The sequence below is a fragment of the Capra hircus genome, chromosome 24, assembly GCF_001704415.2.
Source record: "Capra hircus breed San Clemente chromosome 24, ASM170441v1, whole genome shotgun sequence".
Classification (NCBI taxonomy): domain Eukaryota; kingdom Metazoa; phylum Chordata; class Mammalia; order Artiodactyla; family Bovidae; genus Capra; species Capra hircus.
In genome coordinates, this window is record NC_030831.1 from 42,021,616 (window position 1) to 42,036,840 (window position 15,225).

The 15,225-nt window shown below is 52.0% G+C and overlaps 1 protein-coding gene across 3 annotated transcripts in view; it reads right to left on the minus strand.

Moving 5' to 3' along the window:
- PPP4R1 (protein phosphatase 4 regulatory subunit 1) overlaps positions 337-15,225 on the minus strand; it is a 49,163-nt gene continuing 34,274 nt past the window's right edge. For 2 of the 3 annotated variants that reach the window (XM_018039435.1, XM_018039433.1), the window contains exons 11-20: positions 13,515-14,014; positions 10,721-10,869; positions 9,828-9,923; positions 8,283-8,468; positions 7,117-7,278; positions 4,780-4,880; positions 2,881-3,001; positions 2,636-2,770; positions 2,177-2,318; positions 337-1,456 (exon numbers count right to left, since the gene is read on the minus strand). In XM_018039435.1, coding sequence (XP_017894924.1) covers positions 1,293-1,456; positions 2,177-2,318; positions 2,636-2,770; positions 2,881-3,001; positions 4,780-4,880; positions 7,117-7,278; positions 8,283-8,468; positions 9,828-9,923; positions 10,721-10,869; positions 13,515-14,014 — 1,756 coding nt within the window. In that variant the 3' untranslated portion in view covers positions 337-1,292. The remainder of the gene's footprint in view (positions 1,457-2,176; positions 2,319-2,635; positions 2,771-2,880; positions 3,002-4,779; positions 4,881-7,116; positions 7,279-8,282; positions 8,469-9,827; positions 9,924-10,720; positions 10,870-13,514; positions 14,015-15,225) is intronic. The other variant, XM_018039434.1, reaches the window with a different exon arrangement.

A 15,225-nucleotide genomic window follows, 5' to 3' on the forward strand; every position in this document is an offset into this window, starting at 1 on the left:
AGCAGCCTGTGGATCCCCGAGGTCTGAGGTCACAGTGGGCTCACGACACGCCTGGGGAGTGCCCACCAGCTGAGAAGGCAGAACGGAAACCACGAGCAAGCATCTCTCACAGCCTTCACGAAGCTTGTCCATGCGGCATCTCACTTGCCAGACGTGGGGCGGGCAGGCTTCACCATCCCCTCGCACGCAGAGACCTGGGCTCAGAGGCCTTTCCTGGGAGTGAAGACCCCCCAGGCGGTGTGGGGGGTGGGAACCGGGGTGCATACTCGCCCTCAGTGGGGAGGCCCTGCTACCGGCCCAGGATGTGCACAAGTTTCAAAGAAGTTACCAAACTAGTTAAAAGACAAATATTTTAATCCAGTTTTCCCATTTTATACTAAAATCATTAATACAGGTCACAAATTGCATTTATTCTAGAAAGCAGTCAGAAGTGTGTCCATCTCTGTATAGATCTTAGTAATAAATTTTATTTGGACAAGAGAACTTGTGCACAACAGTCCAAGAGCATGATTACAGACTGCGGCCCTCCCCGGGGGCACGGTGGTATACAGTATGTGAGACAAGTTGCACCTCAGAGCCGATCATGATCAAGTTAAAAACACCTGACATACAGAATACGTGCTAATAAATTTCCTCCGGGTCATGACCAGCATGAAGAAACCAGGACACGGATGCTCGGCAGACTCTGTGAGTGTGCACAGCAATATGCTGCATTTAAGAGTCACAATCAGCTCCACGTAGTGTTAGCATTGAGCCCTCAGGAGAAATCCAAAAAATATCTCCTCCCCGTTTATGCACGGCTAAACTAGTCATACTTTGGGCTGGACGGGGCGGCGGCCGCAGCCCCCGCAGGGCCCTGCCCGCGTGGACACGGCGAGGCCTGGTGCTGGCGGTCTCGGCCCAGCCCGGATGGCAGTCTCCACCTTCTGGCTGCGTTTCCGTCTCGCGGTGGTGAAATCAACCAGTGGGAAGCAAAGAGGCCTCGGCGTCGCATCCCTTCCGAGGAGAACGCTGGGCGATTCAAGTTTCGTTCAGTCAGGAAGACGGAAGGATTTAAGGCTTCGGTGACAATTATAATCCTCTGAGAAAAGTGTTTTCCCTTCAAGTCAAGACGAGACAACGGCGTTGACTGCACTTTCTCTTGACTCTGAGAATCCCTGGAATCGGTGTAGGCAACTTGCACCTGCAGCCGAGTGTCGCGGGAGGACGGGCCCCAAGGCTGTCCTGGCCACGCGTGGGCGCCAGCGGGACCTCGGCTCCCCGGGAGCGGGAGGCCCCCGGGACCACGCCAACTAGTAGGTGGAGGAGGCTGTGCTCAGGGCATCTTCAGAGATCCTGGTGCTGGCCGGGTGGGTGCTGGCGAAGTACTTGACATCACTGTCGCGGTCCATCTGCAGGGCCATGATGGTCTGCTCCACAGCTTCCTGGTGACAGCTGGCGGAGGTCAGGAAGTGCTCTGGAAACAGGAAGTGCAGACAATCAGAGTTAGCTTTGTTGGATGACCAACAGTGATCCAGACTAACTCATGTTCTATGGAAAACACCCGAATATAAGAGAATCAAAAATTTACCTTGTTTTTCTAACAGACTAAATCTTGTGAGATCTAATGGCAGCAATGCTAATAAATATATTAAAACTGGTGCTTGTTACAGCCATTACTTGACTTAGGTAGAGGAAAAACTTTTCCAAATACAAACTACCTACACAAAGAGAACCAGAGTCTTCTTCAATCATTCAGTGATGAATTCCAAAGGAGAAACGGGGAACAATGTACAGGCCCCTGCGTTCTATTTCAAAGTTTGTCTACGCAAAACTCTACCTGTCCCTACTCACGAATTCACACGTCAAGGGACATTTATCAGGCATTTGGGTGGGGGCAGTCCAACAGCCTGAGTCTCGAGGGAGGAGCTTATAATCTGCAGCAAAGCAGACACTAAAGACACGTCCTCCGCCTGACGCACATGCGCCTCCCGCCCCGAAGCCGAGATGGAGGTCAGGTGGGTGCCAAAGGCACGGTCCTTGCTGGATACCCAACTGGCCACACTACTGACTTCAAAGTATGAAGACAAGGCCATGTGGAACAGGTGGGTGAAAGTTCACCGTCCCTCTCCTCGCCCCTGACTCAGTGTCAGACTTTCCCACAACCCCAGCCCTCCTGCTCAGGCCTCCGGCCCACCTTTCTCCAGCAGAGTTTGTCTCAGTGTCTTCGCAAGCAGCACGCGCACGTTGGGAACCCTGTCGTTCGCCAAGGTGAGCAGGTGTGGCATCAGCTGCACGGCGAACTGGTCCATGGGCAGGCAGTCATCCTCGATGACGGTCTGGGGACAGAGACCTGCGTCAGCTGCTGGCTCCATCAACCAGGCTGGAATGCCAGCTCGAGAAGCCCTTCAGAAACCGCTGAAGTGCCTCAGAGTCCCGTGACTACCTTTAAACTAATATCCCGGGCACTCAGGAACTCGACGTGATGCAGTAAGTCCCCAAGAGGTGCACAGCGGAGGCCTGGCAACATGTTCACCTTCACAAACCTGGGAACTCCAGGCACCAATAGGGAGCTCGGGGGACGGGGTGGGGGTGGGGTGCCCAGATAGCAAAGCTCTGCACTCAGGGACAGGACGGGAGTGAAGGGGGCCCTCACCTGGCAGACGAAGACGAAGGCCTGCCGCCCGGACCACCGCGGACAGCGGCCGAAGCTCTCCACCAGCTCCTGGATGAGGTCTGCACCAAAGGTGGGCGGCGCTGCCCGATGCAGCTTGCGCACCATCTCGCTGACCTGCGGGGGACACGCGGGTGAGCCACACCGCTGCCCGGCCTCAGCGAGGCCGCTGCTCCAGGCCCCCGTTTCTCCTTTGGAATTCATCACTGAATAACGCAACCACCTACCAGCTTGTAGGAGATCCAGCGCACGGAGGACACCTTGTCCGCACAGAGGTTCAGGGCGATGGGGCGCAGGTAGTCATACACATCCCGGGGGCTGTACAGCTCTAGGAGCAAGATGAGCTGCCTGCAGAACGATGAGAGGCAAAAACGCAGTCACAAACCCTCCGCCAGCATGAAAGATGGCTGCTCGCCTGCAGCACATGCCGTCCTGGTTGAGTCTGAGTGGAACTCACGGCGGGTCACGTGCACAGTCAGGTGAACAACAAAGCGACGAGATGCCCCATCAAAGGGCACGCAGACCCCGGGAGAGGTGCCCTGCAGACCCTGTCCCAGCCTGGGAAAGTGGAGGAGGCCATGCCCTCGTGAGCAGAAGCCTCAAGCCCCCAACTCCATGGAAAGGCAGCAAAGCCTGTCAGTGCCCCACGTGGAAGCTGGCCTGGAAGGCCAGGAGGAGCTTCCTGAGCCGAGACCCCTGGCTGATGCCAAGCAAGAGTCTCGTCCTGCTGGAAAGGGGTGGGGAGCACTGCCCAGATGGAGCATGGATCCAGGCAGTGACATGGCCCCAGGGTGGGTGAGGGCTCCAGCACACAGGCCTCCCCAGGACTAAGGCCCAACCAAGGGGGCAGAGGGCCTCCCCTTGCCCCGCACTGGGCAGCCTCTACCACATAGGTGGCAACCCCAGCCCAGGGCTGCGAGGGCTCCGGGTAGAGGAGGTCCCCAGTCCCCACCCTCAGCAAAACGCAACAGCAGCCCACACTGTGTAGAAGCGCCCTGGGCACAAAGGTGACACGGCGACACCACCTGAAATGGTGTCCGCTGCCTGGACAGATGCCCTGCGTCCACACCAGCTGCAGAAGAGGAGACCGGGTGGGACAGAGCCCGGGTCAGTGACCCTGGAATGCGCTGAAATAAATACCCCAAGCCCACACCCAGGCAAAGGCATCTTCTGAAAATGCAGGCGATGCCCAGAATCCAGAATATTTAACAAAGACCTCTGACAACGCCCAATTGAAAAACAGGCAATGGACTTGAAAAGACGTCTCTCCAGAGAACAGGTGCAAGTGGCCAACAGCACGTGAGAAGGTGAGCATCACTAACCACTGAGGAGACGCACACTGAGACCCACGGTGGCACTCTACACCTGCAGCGATACTGGCTACGACTGGAAAGAGAGGGAAGCGTGGGGAAACGCGCCCCTAACCCGGGCACCCCCGTCACTGGTGGGGATGCAAGAGCCGGCAGCCACTGTGGAAACAGCCATGCGGTTCCTCGATCAAATGAACACACAATCAGTGGATGACCCAGCACGTCCACCTCAAAACCCTGAGACCACCACCTATCCATGGGTGTTCACAGCAGCAGCGCCCACAGCAGCCAAAACGCAGAACCCGGCCAGGGGAACGGACTGGAAGGCGGTGGGTACACGAGAGCGGTGCACACTCGTCACAGGGACGGGCATTCCGACAGCTGCCCGCGAAGAGCGTGACGGCACGGCTATGCGAAGGGGCCGCACAGCCGCCCGCGGCTCACACGGTCGCCCCAGAGGAGCTGCTCACAAATGTACGGACACAGCGGACTGACTGGGCTGCGGGTGCCCGGGGCGGCCTTCTCGGATGAAGAGACGCTCTAAACGGGACGGTGGGGGCACCGCGCGGCGGCAAAGGTGCTTGTGTGTATTTTACCACAATTTTAAAAAACGAAGGTGACAGAGTCTTAAAAAAAAACCCAATCTGTGGGAACTCACTACCAGTCAGACCCCACATCACAAGCCTCATGAAAAGAGCTGGACGCCAGGCAGAAGTGAGGATCCACGCGGTGACGAGGCAGTAAACCCAGGACAGGCAGGGGGGAGCAACCCCCACCTCCAAACACCCCAAAGGTCGCTCGGTCGTGAGGACTCACTCGGCCAGCTCGGCTCGGAAGCGCCAGTTCCTGCTGTTGTCAGTCACCAAGAACTCCTGAAGCTGATACAGGTACTCTCTTCTCTTGTCGATGTGAAGAAGCTGAAGAAACAAAACAAGAGCGCTCACGAGGACGAGGTGGAGGCGGCTTCCCTCGCCCGCTGCTGAGCAGCTGCGAGCCGCGCGCCAGTCCTGGGGGAGCACAGAGGCCGTCTCCAGCGCCGGCTGAAGCCTGCCGCTCCTGACTCCGCCACCCACCGTCAGGAGTCCTCCCTTCCTCGTCTTTGCTTCCTGGGCCAGTGCATGGCCTCCTCTGGCCTCCGCTGAGCCCTGCCCCCACCCCAGGCAAGGCCCAGGAGCACCGCAGGGCCACCCCCGAGCAGGCACCGTGCGCCTGCTCACACGTCTGTGCCCAGTGCACGGCACTGTAACGGCACATTGTAGGCGCTCATAAATACTTGACTGAAAAAGCTAATTTACCCCAATAATGGTTCTGTAAATATTTGAAAGTAGCTTCATAGTCAATGAGGGGGCAACCTCTAAAAGTTGACGTGTCTATTAGTCGCTCAGTTGTGCCCGACTCTTTGAGACCTCATGGACTGTAGCCCACCAGGCTCCTCTGTCCATGGGATTCTCCAAGCAAGAATATTGGAGTGGGTTGTCATACCCTCCTCCAGGGGATCTTCCTGACCCTGGGATCAAACCTAGGTCTCCTCCATTGCAGGCAGATTCTTTACCATCTGAGTCACAAAGAAACAGTCTAAGTTTAAACTCAGTAATCGGATTCTCTAGCTTCACAGAGTACTTTCTAACGACAATGTGCTGAAGGAAGTCCTGACCATTATGTGGCTGGTTTCATGTTGGACTTATTATTGGAGTAATTCTGAAACTTTTTCATTTGCTCAACTAAATTAGCAAATGACTAAATATGGTAATGATGCTAAAAAACAGAGCTTTTACCACAAGAAAAGAAAAAGTGTGAAGAAAGGAGAGGAAATGGTATTGGATTGGAAGTGAAGACACCATATAAACTAAATGCCTTTTCAAACCCCCTCCCCAAGCTCTTGTCCCTAAGAACGAGAGCCTGGAGCTCAGCTCCAGACACCCAGGCTCCCCAGAAAGGACCAGGGCTGCCGGGCAGACAGAAGAAGCTGGGCCTGAAAGTGAGACAGGCCTGGAAATGAGGGGCAGAAAGGACACAGGAGGTGGCTTCAAGGGGTCTCAGTTGCCAAATTTACACTTCAAACAAACAACAGAAATGGATTCTGTTACACAGAATAAAAAGGTAATTCTGGAGTCCACACTGATACTATCAAAAAAAAAAAAAACTTCCAAAAAGGCAGAGGAAGAGAAGGAAAAGGTTATCTTTACAGGAGATACTAGTAACTATAGAAAGAGTTACAAAAATAGAACACTGGTATTTTACAATCCACACGGTCATAAGTGATTCAGCAGGGAGCTGGGTACAGACACACGAGCACAGAAACAGCGGGGAGAGATGCTCAGAGCCTGAATGCACTGCCCACTGAGAGGCGCCGACCCATGACCAGGAGTCTGGACTCAGCACCACCGGGGCCCCAGGAGCCCACACCGTGTTACCCTTGAGAGGAGACCCAGGACCCATGCAGAGAGGCCGTGCCCCTGCACGCACCACCTGTGACACTGAATCTGACTAGCTGACAGCGCTCAGACATTTCAAACTGGGGACATTCGGCAAGACCACCAGCCCAGCCTCTTCAAACAGGCCCAGGCCACTGAAGGTGGGAGTCAGGGAGGCTGATCTAGATCTAAGGGACTGAAGAGACACTTCAATGCAACGTGCGATTCCCCACTGGGGTCTGAGTCGAGGGGACAATTCGGGACACTCTGAGAAACTGTGATTACAATTCTCCTGCACCTCAGACTTAGGACTACGGTAGCTGCCCAGGGCTAAACCATTTACGGTCAGTGCTCTCGTACTGGAGACCATGGTCCACGTCAGAGGGGGAGGACAAGGGGACCGCTCAGAGTTCCCATACAACACAGAAGGCTGAACGTCTATGGGACTTTCTGTGTGTTCAGTTCAGTAACGTTTGAGGAAAAAAAGTACCAATGTTTGTAACCGTGATCTAACATCATTTCCAAATGAAACTCAGCGTGATTTTTAAATTAAACACTAAAGTGACACCAGCAAAACTGATCAGAGTGGGACTCTTTTCTAAGTCACCTTTTGCCATCAAGCTCATGGCAACACTTCTCACGGAACACACGGGAACCTATCTTGATGGCAGCGTGGAGTCAAGACTCTAAATCTACAGTGCAAGGCCAGTGTTTTAATGTAAAAGGACTTAGAAGTTACCTTCAGAAAGTCGTGCAAGTGCTTCAGGACACCTATCCTGACTTCGTCGAGGTCTTTTAAAAATCCATTAAAAATTGGGACCAGGTCTGCAGCTGTGAGCTGGTCTCCCAGGATGACGGCGAGCTCGTGAATGGAGAAGGCTAACGTTCTTCGAACCTTCCACTGCATGAGTGAAGACGACAGCATTAGTGAGCCGAACACAAAGTCCTGGTGCTTTGACGTCCGGACAATACATGAAGGCTAATTTATATCTGAACAGTGTTATTAACCTCAAGTGAAATCAAAATAAAATAGTAATAATAGATACCCAGTTTAAAATGCTCACTTTCTATCAAAAACTGGCAGAAGAACGTCAAGTCCCTCAGAGTATGTATCATTCCCCCTTTCACTCAGGAAGGAACACAACGCTTGGCGAGCACGGTGGAGCCGCCTGCGCGCCTTCGGAGCACTGGGGGCCCAACCTCCTGGTTCCCCCCTCCTGGCTCCACACGGTCTACCCTGGATTCAAAACAACCCCAAAACATATTCTTAAGGAACTGGCCATTCAATAAATACAAGATTGGGCAAAGCTCTTGAAGGCAGCCCTGGAAAAGAGCCACTGAACAGGAATGCCCTGCTTTTATAGGCGACTTTAGGTCAAACCCTTATTTACCTTCATGTGGGCTTAAAATTTTACTTTGTTATTTTGCTTAAAACTTTACTTGCTGAGAAGCTGGTTAGGACAAGGGGTTTATCCCCATTCCCAAACACCAGGACCTCTTCCTGAGACAGAATGCTGTGCCTGCAGCTATGTGCCCCACCATGGAGGAGGGTAGGGTGCTCCGCTCAGAGCTGTCCCGTCACTGTCACCACAGCCACGAGAGGCCGGGGAACAAAGGCGGAAAACCGCTCAGGGTCACCGGCTGTGTGGAGGAAGCATTTCTGCTACTGTTTCTGGGGGAAGGGCCCCACTTTCTTAAGAATTAATCTGCACATACATTTCAGACCACAGCGCCAGCACCTCTGTGAGTTGGGGACGTCGGCAGTTCAAATGGGAGGCGGATTTTAGGGGTTTAGTCCAAAAGAAGGTGCGATGTGCGAGTGGAGGGAGGAGCCTGGACCCACAGGAAGACCCTCTGCGCGCCGCCCTGTGCCCCGGCCCCAAGGTTTGGCTGGCGGCCCCGCACCTGCATGTCCGAGGCCAGCGTCTCGTAGGTCTCACGCAGGCAGTGCCAGTTCTGGCGGCCGAGCGTCAGCGCCACGCCCGGCAGGCTGTAGGCGCAGTGCTTGGCGATCTCGGTGTCCACGGTCTGCGCCCGTGAGGGGTCGGTCATGGACAGGTACTGGTCAAGCAGGGCCTGGGGCACCACGTCCTAAACGAGACAGGGTAAGACTTTATAGATTAGGTATGCTTATGTTAAATACCTGGATTTAACGCAGCATCTCATACAGCAGCAAAAAACCTGTCTCCACGTCTCTAATAACTGAGAGAGAAGGAAACATGCAAAGGGAAATACATGTATCAGTGAATAAAAGTACCTCTAGGACAAAGACGACAGACAAGACCTTAAAACAGAAAACAGCTTAGATGACGATGAGAACTGTTCACTAAATTTACAAGACGCCAGAAACAAGAGCAGGTGGTTCAGTGCTGGCAAAGATTACAGAGTCTGGAGTGACCCAGAGACCCAGGGGAAACGGGTCTGCTCCCGTGCCGCCAACCAGCCAGCATCTTAAAACCACCACCACCACCTCCAGAGGGGAGTTTTAGCAATTATCTATGGAAACTCGAAGTGTGCACACCTCTAACAACTAGTATCAATGATCTTGGGTGATACAGCTTTGCAGGGAGCTACAAGATAAAGGCACAATGCTGCCTTGGGTGAAAAACCAAGTGGGTGCTGGAGAAAACTGTGAAGGAAGTGCAATTCTGAACTTTGTAAACTTAGTCTCTATTTTTAAAAAATAAAGTGGGAGTTCATGGAAGCAAGGAGCCAGTCTGTATGTACTAGCTTGGAAAAGCGTGCTTTAAAACACTGTGAATGTGGGCTCCATTTTTAATCAACAGAACAAACAACAATCAAGGAATCGCCCCCTTTGGCCCAGGCACCAACACGGTGCATGGGCTTCACCTGCAATGTCAGAGCACACCTGCACCCCCGCCACAGCCCTGCCCACATGGCGGGGGCGCTGCTGTGCTGGGGTGGGGGCGGAGGAGGATCTGTGTTCCTGTGCAAAGAGCTCCAAGACATGATGTTTTTAAAATGAAAAGAAAGAAAGGCACCACCACACCCCAGCGGCCCCACACTTGAAGCCTCTGTCTCAGGGCACCCTGTGGCCTACGGCACCTCATGGCAGCTCTGGCCCTGCGTCCACATTCTCCTCTCTGAAACCCAGCTCCACCTTACAAGCCACACAACCCAGGCATGAAGACCAGGCGTGACAGCCTGTCTGTCTCTGAAATACAAAGGTGCGCACGCCTGTGCTCACGTGCCCGCAGACTCGCTCTGAGGAAACACGGAAGGAGGGTGGCTGTGGGCACCCTGGGGGGAAGGGGTCATGGTGTGAGAAAGGAAAGGTCTCTGCTTGTTCTCCACTCCACTGCTTGAATATTCTCATCAAAAATATGACACACATGCAAGCACTCCTTTCCAAAACATTATCAGAAGGGCCAGATTCGGGGAGAAATGGGCTGAAAGCAGGGTGAAAGTAACATGTCTGGGGTCGCTGACCTGGACTTTAGCTCTCCTTTCCTCTTCAGGGCTGAAGCCATTGCCGGGGCCCGCGTCTGAGCCATTGTGCATGGAGTGCAGGGCAGAGTCCACGGTCTGCTGGGAGAAAAGCCACTTAGACAGCCACCCCGCCAGGCAGCTCCTTGCTCCTACACCATCTAAGCTGCTCACCTTTCACGACCTCCAAAGGAGGAATATATATGAAGTCTTTATGCTTTTCAACGTTTATAAACAGACGTAAGACCTCCTAAGAGTTCCCCTGCCTCAAATCAAATTTGCAGAACAAGCTGCTTAAGGTTTAAAAATAAATTCCAGAAGAAATGTAAGTGAAAAGCAAATTTAGAAGTAATTTTGGAAAGGCCCAAATATCTAAAATTAGCAATCAATAAAAACAGTACTTAGAGGGTACTACAGTCAACTCTTCTACGGTATGTCGTACGCAGTTTTTCTTCTACTATTTCTGGCTATTTCTAAGTTCACAAAGACACCTTTTTTTTCTTGTCACAGATGACACGGTAGCACGGGGAAAGCCACTGCAGGACACAGGCCGGGGGCTAGCTCAGCCCACACCTACTCCTGGCCTCAAGTCCCGATCTTCGCTCAACACCATGCTTGCTGCAGGGAGAGGCCGGTCAGAGACCCAGCGCCTCTCCAGAAAGACAAGGGGGGAGTTCGTCACCCCAACAGAAGGCTCTGCCCCCTGCGGTGCCCTCACCTGGGCTGCAGTGGGCAGGTGAGGAGGATGGACCAACTGCTAACTCCAAGCACAAGCCGTGACCCTCGGGTGTCACAGAGATGACACGCGGCGACTTTATGCAGAAGGGGGGCACTAAGTGGCCGGGATGAGCCCCACGGCCGCCCGAGAACATGTGCCCACCCCGTGGCACCCTCACCTCCTCACTGATCAAAGGCCCAGAGGCGTCATGGTCGAGCCGGCAGCTGGGGAGCTCGTCCTGGGGGACCCTCCGGGCGGCCTCGCTGGCCTCGTCACCAGCGTCCAGGCTGGAGGCGCGCAGGGCAGCAGCCAAGACATCCACCTGCGCTGTGGGTGGAAGGACAGGCTGTGAGCGGGGCTGCTGTGTGGGACTACCCCTTCGCGGACGCTGTTATGGGCTCAACGAGGTGCAGTGTTCTGGGGACACTACCCTCGAGAAGCTGGAAGAGACCACTACTGTGGTCAATCATTAGTTTTCCCAGGGAAGAAGTAGAAAACTAATACGCTTTCATGAGATTAAAGTGTTTACCCACTACTGTGCATTATTCTGCGTTAGTACGAGAAGAGGTGCTATCTAGTCAATTTCAAGGTCAGTGAACTATGTTTCGGGGACCATGAGCGGGACTGGCTTACTTACTAAGCCACCTTAGCAGGAGAGCAGTCACACAGACCCTGCCAACATAAAACACGGGAATTACAAAGACGTCTGTGGCAGTCACATTTAAACATCTCACATCTTACTCTGGTTTATTTGTATTTTCCTCTAATTTTTTAAAGTGAAATCAGTGACTTGCCCCAAACACAGGGATCCCAAACAAGCACTGTCTTGTTCTCAGGAAAGCAAAACAACAGATCGCCAAGCAGCAGTGCTGAAGTCTGACAACCAGCCTTGTCTACGACTTTGAGTTATTATCTTCTGTATAAAAGTTGTTCAAAGTGAAGACAAGCATTCTTCCTCCTCTGCCCCAAATGAGGAATTTAGCAAAAAAAAAAAATTTGTTTAGCATTAATTCAAGTAACAATCCCCCTGGATGCTCAAAACATAGGAATTTATAAAGTTTAACTGCAAGTTTACTTAGTACAAAGATGAGAAAGTGGGCTCCTGCTCTCCTTAGAGATGATTAAAAAGCAATCAGCATTTTATTAAGATAGCCTATTACCATGCTACAGCATTTATAAAATGTACTATAAAGTTTCCTACGAGTAACTGGCAGCAGAGACACAGGAACTGTACAGGATGAGCTGACTGAACACATTACACTGAGGTGTCCAATCGTGAAAGCTTACTCGTGGACTGTATCCCCACTCTTCCGGGAATCTCAGCGGCTATCTGTACTAATCCTTTAGTCACTTCTGCTCCCCTTTCAGAATCCTCTGAGTTCCCACAAGGAAATCACCGCAGAACTAGAGGAGGCCGACTGTCTGGTCCATGCTCTGGACTGGGCAAGTGCTCTGCCCCTGGTAGACATGGCAGGTGGGGTCTGTGTCCCTGACCCCTAATGACCCTGTCCCAGGAAGCCTTTCACAGAGCACGCCTCACACAGGCAGCCTGCTCCAGGGGGCGCTCTGTACACGCCTGCTAGTCAGCCAATTCTCTAACACCTAATAAACATTAATGGGAATACCGAATATGCTACTTTAAATGCTTTTTAAACAAATAAGCTAGAAGTAATTTGTGTAGTTTGCTTTTTGAAAAGAGCTACACAGACATATGAGTTTCAGGATATAACTCTGTGTTTCCCATCGTGAAACAGTGACTAACACTGTCTGACCTAAAATTTACAGCCTGTAATTGAGATTTTAGTAGCAATACTGTATTACGATTTAATTATTTCTCTAATTCAGCTCTTAAACCTGCTACAATTTAAACGTGTCACCCCATTCTTTCTGTCCGCAATGCTGATGATTGAGAACACAGTCATTTATCGACTAAATCATCCAGCGTCCCTTACCGAGCACCTTGTATGCACCAGGTGCGTCCTCCAGACAAGTGACCATACAGTGACAACAGACGCTAAGGCCCAGCGAAGACAACTGCTGACTTCCGCTCCTGACAACACTTCCCAAGTTCAATGTAACTGGATTTTGTGTGTCTGGAAGGACACTGAAGGTATGGCTCTGTCTGCTTTAAAAGCAGGGATCTGCCAGCACTGAGCTAACTGACAGTTTACAAGTTTAGCTTCTGCAACAAACAAGGAAAGCCAAGTCCACAGAAGATCTGGAGACTTGCAGTTTGGGGATTTTTCAAAACTGCTTTCTGTTTTACAGTAACATTCCAGATTGCCCTGACGGTTAGCGTGGTCAGGAACCCTGATGATGCTCTGACGTCACCGGCGTCAGATGCCCACGCTCAGACCGTAAACCACCCCCGGCACCCACCCCCGGAATGGGGCGGCCTGGGCCCTCTCCCCACACCCCTACTCCACCATGTGAGAGCAGCTTGCTGTTTTTTAAACAGTCACACACAGCGACCTTCAAGGCTGCCTTTCACCATGGCAGAACCCAGGTGACACATGTGTAACCCAATGGGAACAAGGGCTGAACTGAGGCACGAAGACGCCAGTGGGACCCTCGCCAATGAGCACCACATCCTGCTCCACAGGAAGACGGGCATCTCATCCCTGCTTACAGGTCATGGGCCTTCCTACACAATCCTCCTTCTGTAAAACAAAGTACTGTCTGTTGAGACCCAGGGCAGACGAGCAGAGGCAGGACTCAAGGTTTAACCTGTAGACCAGTGAGTGTGTGTGAACATATCAGAGCGATCTGTGAACCAGGACACTAGAACCTGCTACACTCAGACAATGACAAGCTCCTCTAAAATTAACTCCCTAAAATGCAGACCAATCATGCTCAAGATAAGAATGCATGATGACAATGGTTGATAGCGATTTTTGAAAGGTTATCTTTCTGGCAGAAAAAACTCAGAAAGTAACATTTCATCAGAACAAAGAACCGACTCCCTCCCATACCTTTCACATCGGGGTCGTCAATGTGTGGCTCCAGGTTTTCTATCATCTCCTCCAGCTCCTTCCTGGTGGCCATGGTGATGCTGGCGGGGCCGGGGGCGGGCACTTCGGGCTCCACATCCAGCCCCTGTGGGCTGGGCTCGCTCCCGGAGCCCTGCTCCAGCTCCACGTCCAGGTCTATCTCGGGGAGAGGAGTCCTCCAGAAGTGGAAGGAGTTGTACTGCTCCTGGTCCAAGGGAGCTGAGTCCTGTGCACCGGTGTCCGCCTCTGGCTGGGACGCTAACCTGCAGGCGCAGGCCTCTTGCTCCTCCTCGCTGCCAGCCGCGTCTGGGGGAGGCTCCGGGGAAGACCGGTGAGGTGAGGAGCTCTCCGCGGGAGCGCTCAGTTGGCTCGGGGTCTCGGCACCGTCCGCCAGCGCCTCTTCCAGGTGGACGCTGGAATCGCCCCCCGTGGGCCTGGCCTCTATGTCCTCTGGAGCATCTGCACCCCTGGTCCTTTCACTGCTTCGTTTGGGAAAAAGAAAGTCAAAGTATCAAGATAATTCCTGAAGAAAACCAAATAAAGATACTACTTAAAACAATTTAGAGTTAAAATTAAATATTAAAGGTTATTATTTTTAGAAATATTAACTTTAAATGTTAAGTATTAAAGATTACAAGTTATCCATACAAATTCAGTGGTTTGTGTGTATCACTGATGATGCTTCTTTTTCCATCAGGTGTCCTGTGTTCAGAGAAGCAAACATCAGTTAAGTCTAGATATTAAACTACTAGGTATTAGCTGGAGGAGATAATATTTAAGATGTGATGATAAAATATCATGCTAATTTCAATAATAAAGAAACTAAAAAGGAACAGTAGGAAGATAAATTCCCACAGGGCATTTTAAGCTAAACACATCTTCTAAATTATCTGATTTTTAGGATTATGGTATTGTCACTGTGTTCCAGTGACGTACTGACAAACTCAGAAGTAAAACCACCTTGCCCACACTGAAAAGAAACAAACCCCTCCACACAACATTAGACAAGATCCTTATTCACTCTTACAAAATACATTCAAGTCCACTTAGGTGTAAATACAGTTAATTCTACTTCTGCACTTTCAGCTCTACTCCCAGATGTTTCCCTAAAATGGAGTCATGATCTAATTGGTAGAGAGATGGTACAAGCCACTACACCTAAAGCTCACTGATCACTACATCCATCACCTAAGCTAAGTTTATCCCCTAAAGTTTATTTGACTCAATTACATTTAACAAACGTGTACTGAGCACCTCCTAGGAGCCAGGAGGTGACACTGTATTGAGGATCTGTGTGTGAATGAGACTCAGGTCATGCTCCTGAGGTTGTAATTAGAGGCAAACAGCAACAAAGCAGGTGACCACCGGCAAAGCAGTGCGCACAGAAGCACGCCTATGATCCTGGGAGGAAAGGCTTCAGTCGGAACAACAGGAGTCGTGTCTGAAGAAGCAGTCAGTGTCTGCGAGGCTTGAGGGGAAGCGAGCTCAGACAGGCATGCGAAGGCAGGGGCGACAGAAGAGGGGCAGCGCTTTCAGGCAGCAGAAATGCGAGTGTGATGGCTCAGAGAGGAGATGCTGCTGTCTGCATGCGCCGCGCTGGGGTCTACACGCAGCTCCAGGTGGTGACGCCCTGGGAGGGTGGTCACAGCCTGAGCCAGACCAGAGGGGACTCAGGAGGATGAGTGTGGGCTGG